Here is a 19,517-nt window from a genome sequence, read left to right as displayed (position 1 = left end):
AACCGGCCTCCCTGGAAGGGAGCTTCCATGCTGCTGCTTCACAGTAGCTCCGGAGGCACAGGGCTAAGATTGTGTCCTTGCAGAGGGGGTGTGTGTTCACTACATGCCAGCAAAATGGGCAGGCGTGCATGGCTGGTCAGAACTGGAGCAGTGTCTGGGTGGCTGGGAGAATTGCAGCAACTCTAGGGCCAGGAACGGTGCATTTCAGGGAGAGCCACCCTCCATGAACCCTGTCGCCCTCTATAGAGCTTGCCATCAGAAGAGGCTGACTTGTCTCTACAGGACCTCCTTGGGTTCTCTGAGTGACTCTGGGTGACTCCGGATTACATTTTTTTAGTGATCTTGGTCTGTCTATTGATACAAAAACAACCTCCAAATGCAGTAGCTTAAAATGACAGCAGTCATTCAGTGGTCTCTGTAGGTCAGGACTTTGGGCCAGGCCGGGCGGTCGAGGAGGCTATGGTGAGGCCGGAGCACGGGGCCGGCCATATCCCCAACTCCACTTCGATGGGTGTCCCCATCAGTCTCCCCTGGAGGGCTGGCGTGGGCTTCCTTGCAGCACAGGAAGTGTTGGGGCAGCTGGACACCTTGCATGGTGTCTGAAGCTCAAGAGCCAGCTTCCCAGCTGACAGTGGGGAGGGGCGTGATCCTTTATAACCTGGCCTGAGTATGTCACGAGTGTCACTTCCAATGTATTCTATTGGTTGATGCAGTTACAAAAGCCCCTGGGGGTGGGTTGGGATGGGGACATAGGCTTCGTCCCCAGTAGAAGGAATGTCAGAATGTTCAGACAGTTGAAAGCCGTCCATTAGGGAGGCTTCCTCCCTCTTGGCCCCTGGCATGAAAGACCCTTTCTCTATGCACATTCGTGCAAGAACGGGGTCCTGTCCAGTGGGGACGGGGATTCTTGCTGCCCCCCTAACAACTGAGAGGGACCGTGCCTGAGTGCTCACTGACCACAGAACCGTCCGGGCCGACCAAGGTCTGCAAAGGTGAGGTGTAGCCCGCAGGAGGCAGGAGCAGGAGACGGTGGGATTTTCAGTAGGGACCCAGCCCTAGGGTCGTGTGTTTCTTGACCGCACTGCAGACGCCCAGAGAGAGGCCTTGCCCATGGACACAGAAGTGTACGAAAGCCCGTATGCCGACCCTGAGGAGATCAGGCCCAAGGAGGTCTACCTGGACCGCAAACTGCTGACCCTGGAGGACAACGAACTGGGCTCTGGGAACTTCGGGACCGTGAAGAAGGGCTACTACCAGATGAAAAAGTAAGTCGTGGCTGCGCCGTCACACCGCACATTCTCCTGCAGCTGCAGTTCTAGAAACCAGCACATGACGTGCCTTTCCCATGCATTTAGTCCGAGACACAGAATCAACCCAATACGCCCGAGTCCTTCTGTGTCGACGTGTCTGGTACAACTGCCATGAAAGCATCCATTGTGTGTATCAACTCTGTGTAAATCAATGATATATATTAGTTTGCGTCTAGTAAGTGTACCTTCTTGAGCATTAGAAAGTGTAAACAAGCAAGATAAAATGAGAACATCGTATTCATCCCACCCAGATACTGCTACCATTAACTACGAGTATCGTATATATATTTTTTAGGTCTTTTCACCAACACACAGACACACATGTATTATTTAAGTAAAATGCAATTACTCGGTGATGAACCACACGGCATTTTTAGATATTTTCTTTTATTTTTTAAATTGTGTCTCATTTCTCTTACCCAGAAAGTTGCTGATTACAGGTATCATTAGTGTAATTATTTATTTGATTTTCCTTATAGTTTCAGAAAATAACACACAGCACACAATAATTAGAATTGCTGTGTCACTGAAATCTCTGTGCCTCATTTGCTCTTTAGAAGATGTCATGCACAGAGCGTTCAGTAAAAGTGCCGGTCTATACAGTCCTCTGAAACAGACACTAACCCTGAATATGTATGTTTGAGTTAATATGTTATTGATATGAATACAATTGGGTTTAGTTGTTTGATATTATTTTGAATTTAAGACATACAGGTTTTTTTTTTCTTGAGTAGGTAAATATACATTACTCAAGTGTCAAGAATGTAGGCAAAATATGCACAGAAACTCTTGCTTTCAATCCCATTTTTTCTGGGTGCGTGTAATTAAATGATATGCTCATTTGAAAATCTATGCATGCATCTCACAGTCATTTGTGAAATGAATATAAATTACTCTGTATTAAGGCATAAATTTCTTCAATTAGCTTGTGACACTTATTCCTTGCTTAATTAAATACATATATTAACACAGACAGAACTATGGATATGTAATTTCAACTATGTGTTTGGGGAAAGGAGAGGAGATGTTTTTAATTTTATTTTTAAAAAGATTTTATTTATTTATTTATTTGAGAGAGAGAGAAGGAGCTGTGGGAAAGGACAGAGAGAGGAGAAGCGGACTCTCCATTGAGCAGGGAGCCCAATGCGGGGCTTGATCCCAGGACCCTGGGATTATGAACTGAGCCAAAGGCAGATGTTTCACCAACTGAGCCACCCAGGTGCCCCAAGGAGATGTTTTTAATCATGAATATGTATAATAGTTTATTGAGTACTTGTTTTCCCCTGCTGAGATGACCTTATGGTTTTTCTCCTTTATTGTGTTTATGTGAAGTCAATGATTTTTAGATGTTCAAGCCACCTTGCATTCCTGGAATAAACTTATCTAGTTTGTGAATTAGATACTCTTTCTTTTTCATAAATTACTGAATTGGATTTACTAATATTTCTCTTTGAATATTTGCATTTATATTCACAAGAGACATCAGTAAATTATTCTCTTGGAGGTTTCTTTGTTTGTTCTTGGCGTCAGGGTAATAATGCTGGCCTCAAAATGATTTGGGAGGTTTCCTTCCTCTTTCCTTTTCTGGAAGAGATTATGGGTGTTTTTTTCTTCCTTAACTATTGGGAAGAATTGAAAGGTTTCTCTCATTCATTTTGACTCCTACCTCACATGGTATACAGAACCAGTTCCAGGTGGAATGATAGACAGAAATATGGAAAGGTAAAATGAAAAACTGCCTAGAGGGAGCATAGGGAGGTGGTTCCATGACTGAAGGAGGGTGACGGAGGTGCTCGTGTAGGAGTTACAGCTTGCACTCAGTGTGGAAACACTGGTTAAACTCTACACTAAAGTGGTCTGTGATTTTGTGAATGTATGTTAGACTTACTCCATTGTTCTCTTATTTTACCTGTTTTTTTTTTTGACAGTTCTGTTTTTATTCTCCCGTTTCAGAGTTCAACAAATGAGATGTACTTCCTGCATGTGTGGGAATTCTATCATAGAGAAATGCATTTTTTTTTCAAATGACACACAGTTAAGTTCCATTCATTTATTTAAGTCCCACTATATCAGAATATTTTTAGGAGGTCATCATGACCTATGTGATGCTTTTATGAGAAAGTGATAATTTTTTGCACGCTTGTTGAAGCTTCCTTAAATCTATCAATGCTCAGTTTTAAAAAGTGTTTTGTAAATTTTGAGCTCTAACAACATATGCTTTTTAAACTCTGCATCTGGAAATTCATTTTTAACATATATCAAAGGAATGTTATATTCACTTACATTACAGATAATCTGAGATGGTACATCTGAAGATGCTGCAGGAATCCATGCATGTCACAGTTTGTGAGGTTTATTTGAAAGTCATTTACATATCTTGCAATATTGAGGCTCTGCTTGGTTGGGACATTCTTCAGCACCCCCTCATTATTTGTAAATCAATGCAGTGCTTCTCTCTTTGTCTATAAGAAGAGAGAACAGTTGCAGGTATCTCCATTACATCATTTCTACCACAGCATTTATGCTTCGTAATTACCTGGAACTTAGCTGCTTTGAAAAGTTTCTTATGAGGGTTATGATTTCTTATGCAGAGTCGTGAAAACAGTAGCTGTGAAGATTCTGAAGAACGAGGCCAATGACCCTGCTCTTAAAGATGAGTTGTTAGCAGAAGCGAACGTCATGCAGCAGCTTGACAACCCTTACATTGTGCGCATGATTGGGATCTGTGAAGCCGAGTCCTGGATGCTCGTCATGGAAATGGCAGAACTGGGTCCACTCAATAAATATTTACAGCAGAACAGGTATCTTTAAGTCTCCCAGAAGCTGATGCTGTGATAGGGCAGGGCCCTCCTGCCCAGTGTACATAATAGCTTTAATTTCTGTGGGAGGCTCTCTCTCCCCCCATGCCTTCCTTGTGTTGGCCTTAAGGATGGATGGAAGAGAGTTGTAGTCTTTGGATCAGATGCTCTTTTAACCCTTTTTGTGCTAAGGGAGACTCTAATCCCACAATTTAGTCTTCATTCTCCCTTGCTCACTCTGTATTGCCTGGTGATAGAATCAGCCTTAGAATATCTCAGTAATCAGTCTCCCCTCACTAGGCAGATCATGCCCACCTTAGTGAGAGAAATATTAAAATAAACATTTTAAAAGGGGGTAACTAGTGACGTCTTACTCATCTGGCTGACCTCTACATTCCCATGAGTAATTCCGAAAATAATCTGATGCTATTAATGGATTACAACCATTGGTAGGATATTCACGCTGTGCTCATCAATAGCCACTGTTGAGATGAAGGAACTCACATGGAATAAGTCACAATAATAACCACTGGTTACTTTGTCCAATTTGATACATCACGTGTGTGCTCTACTTACATCATGTGTGTACTCTACTTAGATTATGTATCTGATCTGCACAGAAGAGAGGTGCCATTAGTCCCACTTCACATGTAAGAAACTGAGACTCAGAGTTGGTTTTGTTATCTGTCCAATATTGAAACAAGGATTTCAGCCAAAGCCTAGCTGTCTGTGAGTCAGGTCTGTCCATTCCATTATACTGCTTTTCATGTAATTCAAAGCACACCTCGAAAATCCTACCAGTTGATTACCAGGTTAATGGTGCTCGGTTTTGAGCAGCCGTAAGTCAACAAGGTTGTTTGTCACCACTTGTTACTCTTAAGAAGAATAGGAAATGAGTGGATCCCTCTGCCTACACAAGGAGCATGATTGGTTGGTCCCAAATGGAGTACTGTTCACCACCACTAATGACACATCTATAACTTTCAGGCATGTCAAGGATAAGAACATTATAGAGCTGGTTCATCAGGTTTCTATGGGAATGAAATATCTGGAGGAGAGCAATTTTGTGCACAGAGATCTGGCTGCAAGAAATGTATTGCTGGTTACTCAACATTATGCCAAGATTAGTGATTTCGGACTTTCCAAAGCACTCCGTGCTGATGAAAACTACTACAAGGTAGGAATAACTTAGCCAGTATGGCAAGCAGCAGGTGGTGAGAATCTGAAATGCAAGTGTTTGTGTTCTTTGTTTGATTATGGAAAGGGTCTCAAGAAGCAATTTATCTATGAAAAATATGTAAAAAATATTCTTGTTAAGCTTTAATTATATTGTTTTTAAAAATGGTAATACTCTAAAATATCATGAACTGGGTTCACTCAGAATATTAACTTTCAAACTATATTCCTGGGAACAAAAAAGAATCAAGGTATTAATTGATAATTCATTTAAAGAAAACAAGAATAGAATTCCTTCCTTAAATTACTTTGGAAAAATGGGTTGAACAGGTTGATTCTTGTAGGATATCTCAGAGCTCATCCCTGACCCCATAAATGAACTGATAGTAACTAAAGGAAGGGAAAAACTTAAGAAAGCCCCATATGAACTCAGTTATAGTGTATGTGAGTCTATGTGGATCAACTGGAAAATGTAATGGGAATGGAACCTAGAAAATGGAAGAGGGAGCCAAGGACAGATTTCCAACTCTCCAGGTCCCTGGGAATGTCCAGCATCCTCAGGAATTGATGGCACACCTTGAAGTCTCACTTGTGAATGGCAGGATGGCGGGTGGGATTGGCCTGAGCCTAAGCATCACTCCCACATTGTGGAGTGCCTGGTACCCCCACTCCCCCAACCACTGGCTCCTCTCTGAGAGGGCCACCATGCATATGGGGACAGCAGACCTCAGCTTGGGGTCAACATGAAGGTCAGACAGGAGCAGAGCTGTCTGGAAGTACTCCATTGTCCATAGAGAAGCTGGTCCCAGAGCACAGCCCCTTCAGTGATGAGCCAGGGTTAGAAAAAGCACCGAGTGAGCCATTTGCAGAGACGGCTGGGAACTGGAGCAAAGGAACCAGCAGAGTGACAGCCACAAGCACATGCCAGAGAGAAGTAGGTTTTCCATCAGGGGGCACTTTGGAAACTTTCATCATGATAATTAAAGAGAGAAGAAAATCTAGGCACTGAAACAAAGACTCACAGAGGACATAGAGAAGTGGAGATAACAAATCATCCCCAAACTTAGTGCCTGAACACAATACCAAGTGTTAATTTATCCATAGTTCTGCAGTGTGGGTGTGGCTTGGTGGGAGGGCACATCTCTGCTGCACACAGTGTCTCAGGGGCCGTCCCAGGAGGGTGGAAAGATTCATACCCACTCTGCTCACTCACACAGCTAGAGCCTGATCTCACCTGGACTGAGGCCTGGGACCTCAGCTGGGGCGGACCCATCCATTACTAACTCACCAGCACATGGCCTGTCCATGCCGCCTTGGCTTCCTCACAGCATGGCGGCGACCGTGGGTGGTCCTGAGAGTCAGTTACTCAAGAGGCAGGAAGTGAGGCCACCAGACCCCTAAGGCTGGACCCATGAATTGGTTCAGAGTCACACCCGCCTCATGCTACACAGGTCAGAGCATCCACAGCCCAGCCAAGATACAAGGGAGGGGGAAGGACAGACCCCACCCCTGGTAGGGACAAAGGTTAACATGAGGGCCAGTATTTCAAACTGCCATAGATATTCAGCAGTACACTGTTGAAAACTAAACCAGTGAATCTCTGAAAACTAATGAAGAAGAGGAAGAGAATATTGAAGACACTAAAAAATATCAAGCCAAAAGATCTGGATCAAGCTAGTGAGGTAGGAGACCTTGGCCTCCATCCCACCAAAAGGTCAACAATTAGACAGCCATTCTTGAAGGAGACAGCTCTAGGAGAGTGTAGGAATCCACTTCAGAAGCTTCAGCAACACGGGGCAACAACAGACCTCAGAATAGCTGCACAAAGAGAAAGGAGAAGAGTGTCATTTTACCTGCATGACACCATCTCCAGGCTGGCATCGCTCAGTATCATGTGAGAACAGCCAGCTAGAAGGAGTTCCTCCCATGGGGAAAGGGAGAGTGGGGTGAGCTACCAGCCTCCCCAGGCTTTGGGGGCATGGCCTGAAGGACTCACTTCCTGTCATCCCACCCAGACACCAACAAGGCTGAGGCCTTTTGGAGACAGCTGGGAGCCAGGAGGAATGCCCGGGCTACCCCTGTCGGCCACACAGTGGGAACAACGATGGTTCCTGGCAACCTACTCTGCAGAGGCCCCCAGCAGCCTTCACTGCTGAGGACTTGTGGCTGTCATGGATGTCCCCAGCTTTTGTCACTAAGGATCCCGTTATGGGCCCCAACAGACTGCTCCACAGAGGACCCCAGATGCTTTCCATGCTAAAGAAACTAACAGCAAGCACAGCCTTTGCAGACTCCTGGCAGATTTCTTTTTTCTTTTTCTTTTTTTAGATTTTTACCCCACATATTTTCACATTCACAGAGAGCAGATGCCTGATTCCCTCCCTGCTCCCCAGCCCATCAAGGAATCCACATCAGCAGCCAGCTCTGTCTGCTGCAGCTGCATGGGTGCAAAACACCAACCCAGACCCCCCACAGCTGACCTCCACCTCCATGCACACATTCATTGCTATCACCTGCATCTGTGCACCTGCATGCTGCAAGCCCACGTCCACTCACTGGCCTCCCTGCTGTGCCTGTGTTTGGAATGAACCCGTGCAGCTGCAGGAGTGCACACGGACAGCCAACACCCTTAAGGCTTTTGTGGGCTCAGATCTGGCCTTGTTCCCTGTCACTGGGCTCACCTGCAGCTAGTGCCTATAGCTGTGCACCTGCATGCTGCAGCCCAGCTCCCATCACCAACCTCTACAGCCATGCATGTACTAATGGCAAGCCCCTGCAGCCGTGTAAGAGCTTTCCAATAGCCAGAGACCCCATAGCTGCTAGTACATCTACATTTGGCCCCAGCCCATACTGCTGGCCCAACCCCACTATGTATGTGTCCACAGCTGGCTGCCATCACTTCATGGGCACCTGCAGGTGGCCTCCACAGGTGAGTTTGTGCATAGAACTAATTCTGGTCACCATCACCACCTAGCCTGGTCCCTACCTGCTGGGTCTCAAGGTGGTGCTGGGGACCCCAACAACCAGTACAGGCACTGCAGAACCACAGCTATCATTAAGGATCATGCAATTATTATTTTTGTGGACCTCAGAGACCTAAGTCAATGAGATCTCACACGAACCACAACCTGGACCTATCACTCAACCTGCACTTGCCACCCCTCCGCCACGAGACCCAGAGTCAGAGCATCCTTTAGTATGTTCCCACCTGCAGGTGAAAGTCTTTATTAAAGTCAGCCCATAAAGTCTGGAAGAGGTGACTCTTCTTCAAATGTGCAGATACCTACTCAAGACTACAAGGATCATGAAGAATCAGGGAAACACAACACCATGAAGGCAACACAGTAAACTTCCAGTAACTGACCCCCAACTGACTCCAAAGAAATTGAGATGCCTAAATTGTCTGAAAAATTATTCACAATAGTCCTAAAAATGTTCAGAGTGCTGCAAAGAACATAGGTTTAAAAATTTAAAACAAAAATTGGGAAAATGATACAAGAACAAAATGAGAAGTTCAATAAAGAGATAGCATAAAAAAGAACCAAATGAAAATTTGGAGCTAGAAAATACAGTGATTGAACTGAAGAATTCAATGCAGAGTTTCAACTTCAGACTGGACCAAACAAAAGAAAGCATCAGTGAATTCACAGACAGGTCATTTGAAATCATCCAGTCAGAGGAACACAAAGCAAGAAAAAATGAAAGGGAGAAAGAAAGTCTACAGGACTTACAGGACACCATTAAGAGAAAAAAGTCACATATTATTAGAGTCCTTGGAGGAGAGGAGAGGAAGAAGGGGGCCAAAAGCTTATTTTGAAAAAAAACTGTGGCTGAGAATTCCCAAATCTGGAGAGAAATTTGGACATCCAAGTTCATGAAGTTCATTGGTCCTCAAATAAACTCAGTTCAAATAGATCTTCTCCAAATATTATGCAGAAACCTTACAGGCCAGGAGGGATTGGGATGATGTATTCCAAGTGCTGAAAAGAAAGAATTGCTAACCAAGAATACTTTTATGTACCAAAGCTCTCCTTTAGAAATGAGTAAAATAAAGACTTCTTTTTTAAAGGATATATTTTTTTAAGATTTTATTTATTTATTCATGAGAGACACGGAGGGAGAGAGAGAGAGAGAGAGAGAGAGAGAGAGAGAGAAGGAAAAGCAGGCTCCATGCAGGGAGCCTGATGTGGGACTCAATCCTGGGACTCCAGGATCACACCCTGGGCCAAAGGCAGGCGTTAAACCACTGAGCCACCCAGAGATACCTAAATAAAGACTTTCCTAGACAAAAGCAGAAGGAGTTCATCACCACTAGACCTGCCTTAGAAGAAATGCTGGAAGTATTTCAAGCTGAAATAAAAGAATGCTAATTAGTAACATGAAAACATATGAAAATATACAACACACTGGTAAAAGTAAGTATATAATCAAATTCAAAATACCCCAATACTGTAATATAGTTTTGTGTTAATCACTTAACTAGTGTAAAGATTAAAGGACAGAAGTATTAAAAATCACTATAGCTACAATAATTTGTAACTGATACATAGTATAAAAAGATAAAAATTGTGACATCAAAAACATACAATATGGTGGGAAGGAATGAAAAGGTAGAGTTTTTTAGACAATCAAAGTGAAGTTGTTATCACCTGAAAACAGACTGTTACATACGTAAGATGTTTTATGTAAGCCTCAGGGTAATCACAAAGCAAAAAACCTGCAGTAGATACACACAAGATAGAAGAGAATCTAAGCATACTGCTATGGAAAACCATCAGACCACAAAGGAAGGCAGCAAGAGAGGAATAAAAGAGCAAAGGAGCTACAAAACAGCTGGAAAACACATTTATAAGTTTTTATCTATCAATGGTTACTTTAATTGTACATGGATTAAATTCTCCAACCAAAAATAGTGTCAGAATAAATTAAAAAAAAAAAAGACCTAAACTACATGCTGCCTGTAAGAGACTCACTTCAGTTTTAAGGACACACATAAACTCAAGGTAAAGGGATAAAGAAAGATAGTCCATGAAAATGGAAACCAAAAAGTAACAGAAGTAGATGTATTTATAGACAAAACGGACTTTAAGTAAAAAACTGTAACAAGAAACAAAGAAACTCACTATATGATAATGATGGAGTCAATTCATTAAGAGGATATAACAATTTTAAATATATATGCACCCAACGTTGGAGAACTTTCTTAGTATAACCTGAATAAACAAATACTAACATATATGAGAGAGAAATAGACAATAATGTAAGAATAGTAGGGATTTTCAGGACCCCACTTTTTAACTATAGAAAAGTCATCCAGGGATCCCTGGGTGGCGCAGCGGTTTGGCGCCTGCCTTTGGCCCAGGGCGCGATCCTGGAGACCCGGGATCGAATCCCACGTCGGGCTCCCGGTGCATGGAGCCTGCTTCTCCCTCTGCCTGTGTCTCTGCCTTTCTCTCTCTCTCTGTGTGACTATCATAAATAAATAAAAATTAAAAAAATTATAAAAAAAAAAAAAAAGAAAAGTCATCCAGACAGAAAATCAATAAGGAAACATTAGACTTGAACTTTACTTTAGGTCAAATGGACCTTAACAAAATTCACAGGTGAATTCTATCTAACATTTAAAGGAGAATCAATGCCAGTCCTTCACAAACTCTTCCAAAAATGGAAAAAGGAGGATGGTTCAACATCTGCAAAACAACAAATATGGTACTCTGCATTAAAAGAATGAAAGATGAAAATCATATGGTCATCTCAATAGACACAGGGAAAGCATTAGACAAAATTCAGTATCTTTTCATGATGAATATTTTCAATAAAGTGGGTATAGAAGGAACATGCTCTAAGATCAGGAGCAAGACAAGGATGTCCACTCATACTACTCCTATTCAACATGGTATTCACTGGAAGTTCTAGCCAGAGCATTTAGGCAAGAAAAATAAATAAAAGCATCCATGCCTTAAATAAAATAACATTGTCTCTATTTGCAGTTGATATAATCTTACATATAGAAAACACTAAAGACACTACCCAAAAAATATTACAACTCATTAAGAAATTCAGTATAGTAGCAAGATACAAAACCAACTTGCAAAAATTTGCCACATTTCTTTGTATCCACAATGAACTGTCTGAAAAGAAATAAAGAAAAACTCATTTATGATTGCACCAGAGCAACAAAATACTTAGGAATAAATTTAAATGAGGAAGTGAAAGATCTACGCACCAAAAACCGTAAGACATTGGTGAAAGAAACTGAAGAACACAAATAAAATGGAAAGATATCCTGTGTTCATAGAGCAAAAGAGTTAATATTTTTAAAGTGTCCATACTACTCAAAGCCACCTGTACATTCAATGCAAATCCCTATCAGAATTCCAATGGCATTTTTCTCAGAAATAGAAAAAAAATTCTGAAATGCATATGGAACCATAAAAGACCCCAAGTAACCAAAGCATTCTTGAGAAAGAACAAAGCTGGAGGCATCATGCCTTTTAACTTCAAACTACACCACAAAGCTATAGGGATCGAAGCAATATGGTACCAATGTAAAGAAAGAAATGGAAAAAAAATAAAAATAAAAAATAAGAAAAAAAAAGAAAGAAATGTGGGCTGATGGAACAGAACCAAGAGCCCAGAAATAACCCTATGTATACATGGCCAACTAATATTTGATAGGAGAGCCAAGAATATTCAGCAAAGAAAAGACACTCACTTCAGTAATAAATGGTGCTGGTAAAACCGGATGTCCACATGCAAAAGAATGAAATTGGACCTCTATATTGTTCCACTCATAAAAATCAACTCAAAATGGATTAAGGACTTAAACATAAGACCTGAAGCCGTGAAACTCTGAGAAGAAAACATACAAAAAAGGCTCCTCGACATTGGTCTTGGCAATGATTTTTTTTTTAATTTGACACCAAAAGCAGCCAAAACAAAAATCAGTAAGTGGGATTATGTCACACTAAAGAGCTTTTGTACAGCAAAAGAAACAGGAGCGGAAAGGCAACCTATAAAATGAGAAAAACAATTGCAAACCAGCAAATAAGGGATAAATATCCAAAATATATTTTGTAAAACAATAGCAAAAAAAGAAAACATCATATTTTAAAAATCATAAAGGACTTGACTAGACATTTTCTATTCTCTTTCTATATTTCTGTAACCAAACAGGATATCCAAAGGCCAATATAAAGGATCACCAATCATCAGGAAATGCAAATCAGAACCACACCTGTCAGAATGGCTAGTATCAAAAAGACAAGAAATAACAAGTGTTGATGAGGATGTGGAGGAAAGAGAACCCTCATGAACTGTTGGTGAGAATGTAAACTGGTGCAGCCACTGTGGAAAACAGTATGGAGGTTCCTCAAAAAATTAAGAATAGAACTACCATATGATCCAGCAGTCACTTCTGCATATTTATCTGAAGGAAATGAAATCGCTATCTGGTAGAGCTATCTGCATTCTCATGTTTATTGCAACATTATACACAATAGCCAAGATATAGAAACAACCTAAATACCAAGCAACAGATGAATGGATAAAGAAGATGTGATGTGTGTGTGTGGGGGGGGAGTGTATGTGTATGTATATTGGCTTAAAATGTAGGCATGGAAAAATGCTCAATATCACCGACACCAGGGAAATACAAATCAAAAACCACAATGAGATACCACGTCACACTGGTCAGAATGGCTAAAATGAACAACTCAGGAAACAACAAGTGTTGGTGAGGATGTAGAGAAAGGGGAACCTCTTACATGTTGGGGGGAATGCAAGCTGGTGCAGCCTCTCTGGAAAACAGTATGGAGGGTCCTCAAGAGGTTGAAAATACAGCTACCCTGTGACCCAGCAATGGCACTTGTAGGTATTTACCCAAAGGATACATACACAGTGATCTGAAGGGGCACCTGCACCCCAATGTTTATAGCTGCAATGTCCACAATAGTGCACATATGGAAAGAGCCCAGATGTTTCATCGAGAGATGAATGGATAAGGAATATGTGTGTGTACATATATACAGCCATCAAAAAGGATGAAATCTTTTCTTTTACAACAACATGGATGGAACTAGAGGGCATTATGTTAAGTGAAATAAGTCAGAGAAAGACAAACACCATATGATCTCACTCATTTGTGGAATTTAAGAAACAAAACAGAGGATCATAGGGGGAGGGAGGGGGAAAAATAAAGTCAGATGAAAACAAAGGGAGACAAACCATAAGAGACTGAGCTCTAGGAAACAAACTGAGGGTTGCTGGAAGGGAGATGTTTGGGGGGCATGGGGTAATGGGTGATGGGCATTAAGGAGTACATGTGATGTGATGAGCACGGGGTGTTATACGCAACTGATGAATCACTAAATCTACCTCTGAAACTAATAATACATTATATGTTAACTGAATAGAATTTAAATAAATAATTTTTTTAAATGTAGGCAAATATATGGGATACCAATCATAAAAAAGGAAGGAGATGCTGCCATTTGCGACAAGATGGATGGACCTCAAGGGCATTAGGCTCCGTGAAAAGTCAGACAGAAGGATCACTACTGCATGACCTCACTTATATGTGCAAACTAAAAAGCCAAATTCATATAGACAGTAGATTTGTGTTGTTGGGGACCAAGGGGTACAGACATGAGAAGATGTTGGTCTCAGAACATAAACATCTAGTTATCAGAGGAATAAATTCTGGGGGTCTCTGTATCCTATGGTGACCCCAGTCTAAGGACTGTGTTATATACATGGAAGCTGCTAAGAGAATACATCTTAAATGTTCTCACCAGAATGACGACAAACAACGGTCATTTTGTCAGATGAAGGATGTGCTACCTAACCTTATTGTGTGTAATCCTAACATTTTGCTATATGTAGGTGTCTCAGTCATCATACCGTACATGTTAGGAGCAGAGAGAATGCACATCACTGAAAAGATGGGGACTCGGGGGATTTCTTGAAGAAAACAACATGAAGTGGCACAGAATCCAGAGTAAAGTGTGTTAAAGAGAAAGGATACTGATACTGATCGAAGCAGATCTGTATGTGGCCCCATGACCTTGCACCACACCACGACCGTAAACACAAAGGCCCTCTGATCCCACAGGTCTTTGCCCTGCATGCGGCACAGACACACACTGTTGGTCACACTCGTCCCAGCAAAAATCAGGAAACTACGTAATGTGCTCTCAGTAGGAGGCTGGTTAAGTCGTAGTAGATTTATAGGAAGCATGCAATCAATGCTTCTAAAAGTGGACAACGTATATCCCTAGCTTTTCTACGTCCCAAAAGGTATATATTACCCCCCTGTACTGGTTATAGATTTTTCTGGAGGGATTCAGAAAAGATAATCAAACGTGGCCATCCCAATGGCTGAAGATGTGTATCACCTCAAAATTCAAATTAAAATGGAAATAGCACACATGACTATATTGTTCATAACTTTTAAAAAATCAGAATCTAAAAATGATGCACTACATGATTGAGACAGAAGTGTAATCAGTGTGTCATTTAGAGACTTGCCTTGGTGCCTGTCCTCCCAGAGCAACGTCCCAGGGTTGCACCCCACTGACTTACCATAGGGCAGGCCATCTCTCCTCCGCCCAAAGGGTGCTGGTTAGAATGTCGTCCACAAGACGGAGCAGGACTTTCGTGTACCAAACTCCAAACCCCAGAGGAAAGGGTTTTTGCTGGGCATAGCCTCAATCTCTTTACTACCACTTACTTTTTTAAATTAGAAAGTTTAAAACATTCTTGGAGCGCTTGGCTATCTCAGTTGGTGGAGCGTGTCACTCTTGATCTCAGGGTTGTGAGTTTGAGCCCCACATTGGGTGTACAGATGACTTAAAAATAAAATCTCTAAAAATCTTTTTTTTTAAAAAAGAAAAGTTTAAAACATTTTTTCCAGCGATACTAATAGCCTGTGACAAAATAATTAACATTGGCTTAAAATCATAGACAAATACATAGTAATAGTTAAATATACTTAGGAATAGTCTAGTGTTTCTTGGAGCACAACCATGAAGGTAATATTCGGGCTTGACTCTTCAGTAGTTACAACAGGCTGCATGAAGCTATGAGTAGCCAAAAGAAGAGGTAAGAGAAAAAGACAAAAAAGTACAAGAAATACAGTCTGAATCTTTAAAAATACAATTGAAACTTAAAATTTAATTTTTTAAGATTTAAATACATATTTTTAAGCTTCAGAACAAATACATGCACACGTGCACAGGGCATTCTGTGAGTCATTTTATTCCTGTTTTTTCTAATTGTGGTTAATATATATTAATTTCATTTGCTAACCTCAATTACACCGTCTTAACTATTTTTAAGGGTGTAGTTGGCTAATGTTAACTTCGTGGTAAGTTAAGTTGGATTAAGTGTTCTTCCCTGTGTGTACGACCCGTCTCCAGAATTCTCTGACACTGTGTCCTCATTAGACAGCTACTCCCCGTTCCCCCTGTGAGCCCCTCACCCCGGTCCTTGGCAGTCATCTCTGTGAATCAGACCCATGTCGGGGCCTCAGGTGCCTGCTTGCATGCACTATTTGTGCTGTAGGGACTTGACCGGCTTGTTTCACTGAGCGTGATGTCCTCAAGCTGCATCCAGGGTACAATGTGTGTGTCGTTTAGAGACCTGCCTTGGTGTCTGTCCTCCCAGAGCGACCTCCAGGGTCAGGCACAGCATCCCCTTCCTGTTTAAGGCCCAATGATACCCTATTGCATGGATATTGACACTTTGTTCATCGGTTCCTTGGGTGATGGACGCTCGGTGGTGTGCACCGTTGCTGCTTTGAGCATGGGCGTCTGCAATTCTGGTGTCATGGAGAGCCTCTGTCTGCTTTGCTTTCAGGCCCAGACCCACGGGAAGTGGCCCGTGAAGTGGTACGCCCCGGAGTGCATCAACTACTACAAGTTCTCCAGCAAGAGTGACGTCTGGAGCTTCGGGGTGTTGATGTGGGAGGCGTTCTCCTATGGGCAGAAGCCCTATCGGGTGAGCCCCTGCTCTTTCACTTCCAGCCGTGTGGCCATCGGGACAGAGAAGCACCCGATTGTTGTTACGAGGTGCTGAAAAATCATAAAATTGTCAAATCTGGGCTCCCTGTCGGAGCCTTTCTCTGTCTGGTGACCCTGAGCGGTTAATATGACCTCAGTTTAATATAGAGTGGAAAAATGTATATATCTGATATTAATTGCACAGTGTATTTTTTTCATTGTCCATTACACCTGTAAATATGCATAAAATAGATCCAAGTCAACATTCATTAGGGTAGAAATAGAGATATTTCATCCTGGCTATTTCCAGGATTAAATTTATAGTTTGGTTAAATAGTTTAGATTTTTAAAAATCAAAACATGCATGCCAAAAAGTGCACATGTGCTAGAATACAGCTTGATGAATTTTCACAAACGAGGTGTGCCCATGAAACTTGCCCCCAGGTGATGAAACACAACAGCACCCCAGGCACCTATAGCCTGTCCCCCAAGGGTAACCCCATCTGACCTCTAGGTCATGGGTTAGGTGCTCCCGGTTTTGTATTTTTTTATTCGTGAAATCATGCCCTCTGTTCTTTTGCTCTGTTGTGTTGTGTTGTGGTTGTTATGTTGTGTTGCTGAATGCTGCCTTTAACAAGCTGGTGTGTTCTGCATTTTAGGGCATGAAAGGAAGTGAAGTTTCAGCTATGCTGGAGAAAGGAGAGAGGATGGGGTGCCCCGCAGGGTGTCCAAGGGAGATGTACGAGCTGATGAAGCTGTGCTGGACATATGAGTGAGTACCCAGCATGGCCTGCAGTTCACGCTAAGGCCCTGGGGCAGATGGGATGGCCCAGAAAAGAAGCTCCGCCTCTGCTTTTTCATGAACCAGGGATGTGCTCTCTTCTAAACAAAGAGGGGTGGAGGTGGCTTGCTCCCTGGACCATGCACTCATATTCTTTGGTCCAAAAAATATGTTTAGACAATTAACTCTAATCCAGTGTATCAACACTTAAACGTGGATGGTATCACCAGGGGGTGAGGGTGGTCAGCGCAAAAGGTGTCCATGGGAGTCTGGGCCGGTCCGTGACCCACTTGTGGTGGTCGTGAATGGCAGGGGTCCTCAGCAAGGGGATGTCATACTTGCCCGATTCCTGCCCAGCTATCGAGGTGAGACCCTGGGTGTCTTCCAAGTCATGGGGGATCGGCCCAGGGAGCGCTGCCCCAGCGGTGACTCAGCCCTTGGAAGTGGCCCTCACAGTCTGCCGGGTGCCGTCACACATCCTTCCAGGGGAGTGGGGGGGGTGGCGCCCATGGCCTGGGGTGGGCAGGTGTAGTGCAGGGCACCTCAGCGGGCCAGAGAAACACGTCACACACGAGAGTCAGGGAATCGTCCCGGCTGCCAATCAGGGAAGTGGCCTTGACCTTGCCTAACAGGCAGCCTGCGAGTAGGCCATGGGGAATCCTGGGCCCCGGTCTTGTGTGTCTGACCCCGGTGTGTGCGGTGAGCACCCCCATAACTCTGAAATGTGGCGGGAGTGTGATCTAGAGGAGCCTGTGTGCATGCTGTGTCCTGGCTTCAGTGCCGCGGGGTCAGCTGTGGTGTCAGATACACACACTGGTGCAGCAGGAGCATCTGAAGGTTCCAGAATGTTCCAAGTGCTTTTGGATGTGGCCTGGGATTGATTCTGTGACTCCCCAGGGAGCACCCTTCTCCGCAGCTGGGAGTGGAGGTCACGAATGCCATCATGATCTAGAGATGACCCCAGGTCAGCCCCAGAGGGAGAGGGCACATGTCGCTCCATCTGCTGCAGACACTGTCCAGAGAAAGGGGACCCCGTCAGAGCCACCGGGGACAGCGCAGGCTCACCCAGGCCTCCAACAGGCACCCTGTGCCCTGCTTGGCTTTGGAAAGACCCCCCCCCCCACATGCTCCCGGGGCTGTGAGGATTCCCTGGGGGCCGAGTCCCAGGTCGGGAACACGCTCACGGGCCTTCCCTCTGTGGGCGCGGGCTGGCCTCTGGCCTCAGCGACCCCTCCTTCCCAAGGACATGGGGTCAAGTGACCCCCGACAGCTGCACGAGGCCGCGGGGCAGGTGTAAGCCAGGGAGGGCGCTTGCTAGAAGTGAGCATTCACGGATGTGTTCTCCTGCCTGCCTGGGGCCTTCCCATGGAAAGTTTCACTTCCTGGGGAAGAAGACGCTTGAAATCATCCTGAAACACATTTTTAAAACCCGAAATTAAAGTGGACTGTCAGGGAGACGGTTAAAATCAGCACTTCGGCATTTAATGCTAATACCGACACGGTTTGTCTGGCATTCTTTGTGTCTGCCAGTGAGGAGGGGATGGGCCCCACGGGGTGGGGCGGCCAGGAGTGGGGGCACCTCTGCTCAGCTCCGGGGTGGGGGGCCCTGACCTGCCCCAGACCCTCAGTGCTCGGCGCGCTCTGCTCTGACTCGGGGCATCGGGACCAGGCCCCACTCTGCCCACCCATCCCTGCTGGACACATGTGGCCCCTTGCGCTGTCACCCCAGCATGGTCCACAGAGAGTAGACACACCAGCGACACAGGTCTCCTGGGTCCTCAGCAGGCCTCTGAGCCCTCAGAGTTTCTTTCCCGGGGTAGCTGCCCACCGAGAGGTCTCAGTCACATCACGGAGGCTGCAGGCCGGGGTGCCTTTCCCGTGGCTTCCACCCAGGCCTGCTCACTGAACCAGCCGCAGGATTCGAGTGTGGGCGGGTGGAGGGCATGAGGACAGCCCATGCCCAGGACCAGACACCACGGCTCTTTGGCAGGGTTTGATTGGTTTCCAGCACCTCTGTACTTGTGAAGGTTCAGGTTCTTCTGGTCGTGACCTGACATGGCAGGGGGATGGGTTGCTCAGAGCCTGGGTCTAAGTGTACGTAGTTAGATGTGCTCCTGGATGACAAAGCTCTGCTTCCTTGGGCATGGCCACCAGGGAGCCTCAGACCCCAGGAGATGGCCTGGCAGCAGGGCCCTCCCTGGGGATCTCGGGGAGATGCCCGTCCCGTCCCGGGCAGCCTGCAGCTCTGTTCCAGCCAGCCTGCCTGCCCCTTGGTTCCATGGTGTGTCCTGGAGCGACGGGGTAGGGGACAGAACCCACCTCCGGGCGTCTCCCTTCCAGAGGAGAATAAGGCACTCGAGGCAGCACCTGCAGAGGTCACACGGAGGGCAAGGTGCACGGACAGAGCCAGGCAGGGAAGAGGGGCCCCCACGAAAACAGGGAGCGGCAGGGC

At 44.4% G+C, this 19,517-nt stretch overlaps 1 protein-coding gene across 3 annotated transcripts in view; it reads left to right on the top strand.

Annotated features, from left to right (window-relative positions):
• Positions 1 to 19,517, top strand: part of SYK (spleen associated tyrosine kinase) — an 85,515-nt gene that overhangs the window by 60,816 nt on the left and 5,182 nt on the right. For 2 of the 3 annotated variants that reach the window (XM_055309458.1, XM_055309457.1), the window contains 5 exons: positions 1,088 to 1,265; positions 3,902 to 4,111; positions 5,096 to 5,285; positions 16,142 to 16,282; positions 16,944 to 17,056. In XM_055309458.1, the coding sequence (XP_055165433.1) occupies positions 1,088 to 1,265; positions 3,902 to 4,111; positions 5,096 to 5,285; positions 16,142 to 16,282; positions 16,944 to 17,056 (832 nt within the window). Of the gene's footprint in view, positions 1 to 1,087; positions 1,266 to 3,901; positions 4,112 to 5,095; positions 5,286 to 12,460; positions 12,596 to 16,141; positions 16,283 to 16,943; positions 17,057 to 19,517 lie in introns of those variants that run through there. The other variant, XM_055309459.1, reaches the window with a different exon arrangement.

The sequence above is a fragment of the Nyctereutes procyonoides genome, unplaced genomic scaffold, assembly GCF_905146905.1.
Source record: "Nyctereutes procyonoides isolate TBG_1078 unplaced genomic scaffold, NYPRO_anot_genome, whole genome shotgun sequence".
NCBI classification, from domain to species: Eukaryota; Metazoa; Chordata; class Mammalia; order Carnivora; family Canidae; genus Nyctereutes; species Nyctereutes procyonoides.
Note: the sequence above shows the minus strand (reverse complement) of the source record. Positions and strands in the feature narration are given on the sequence as shown.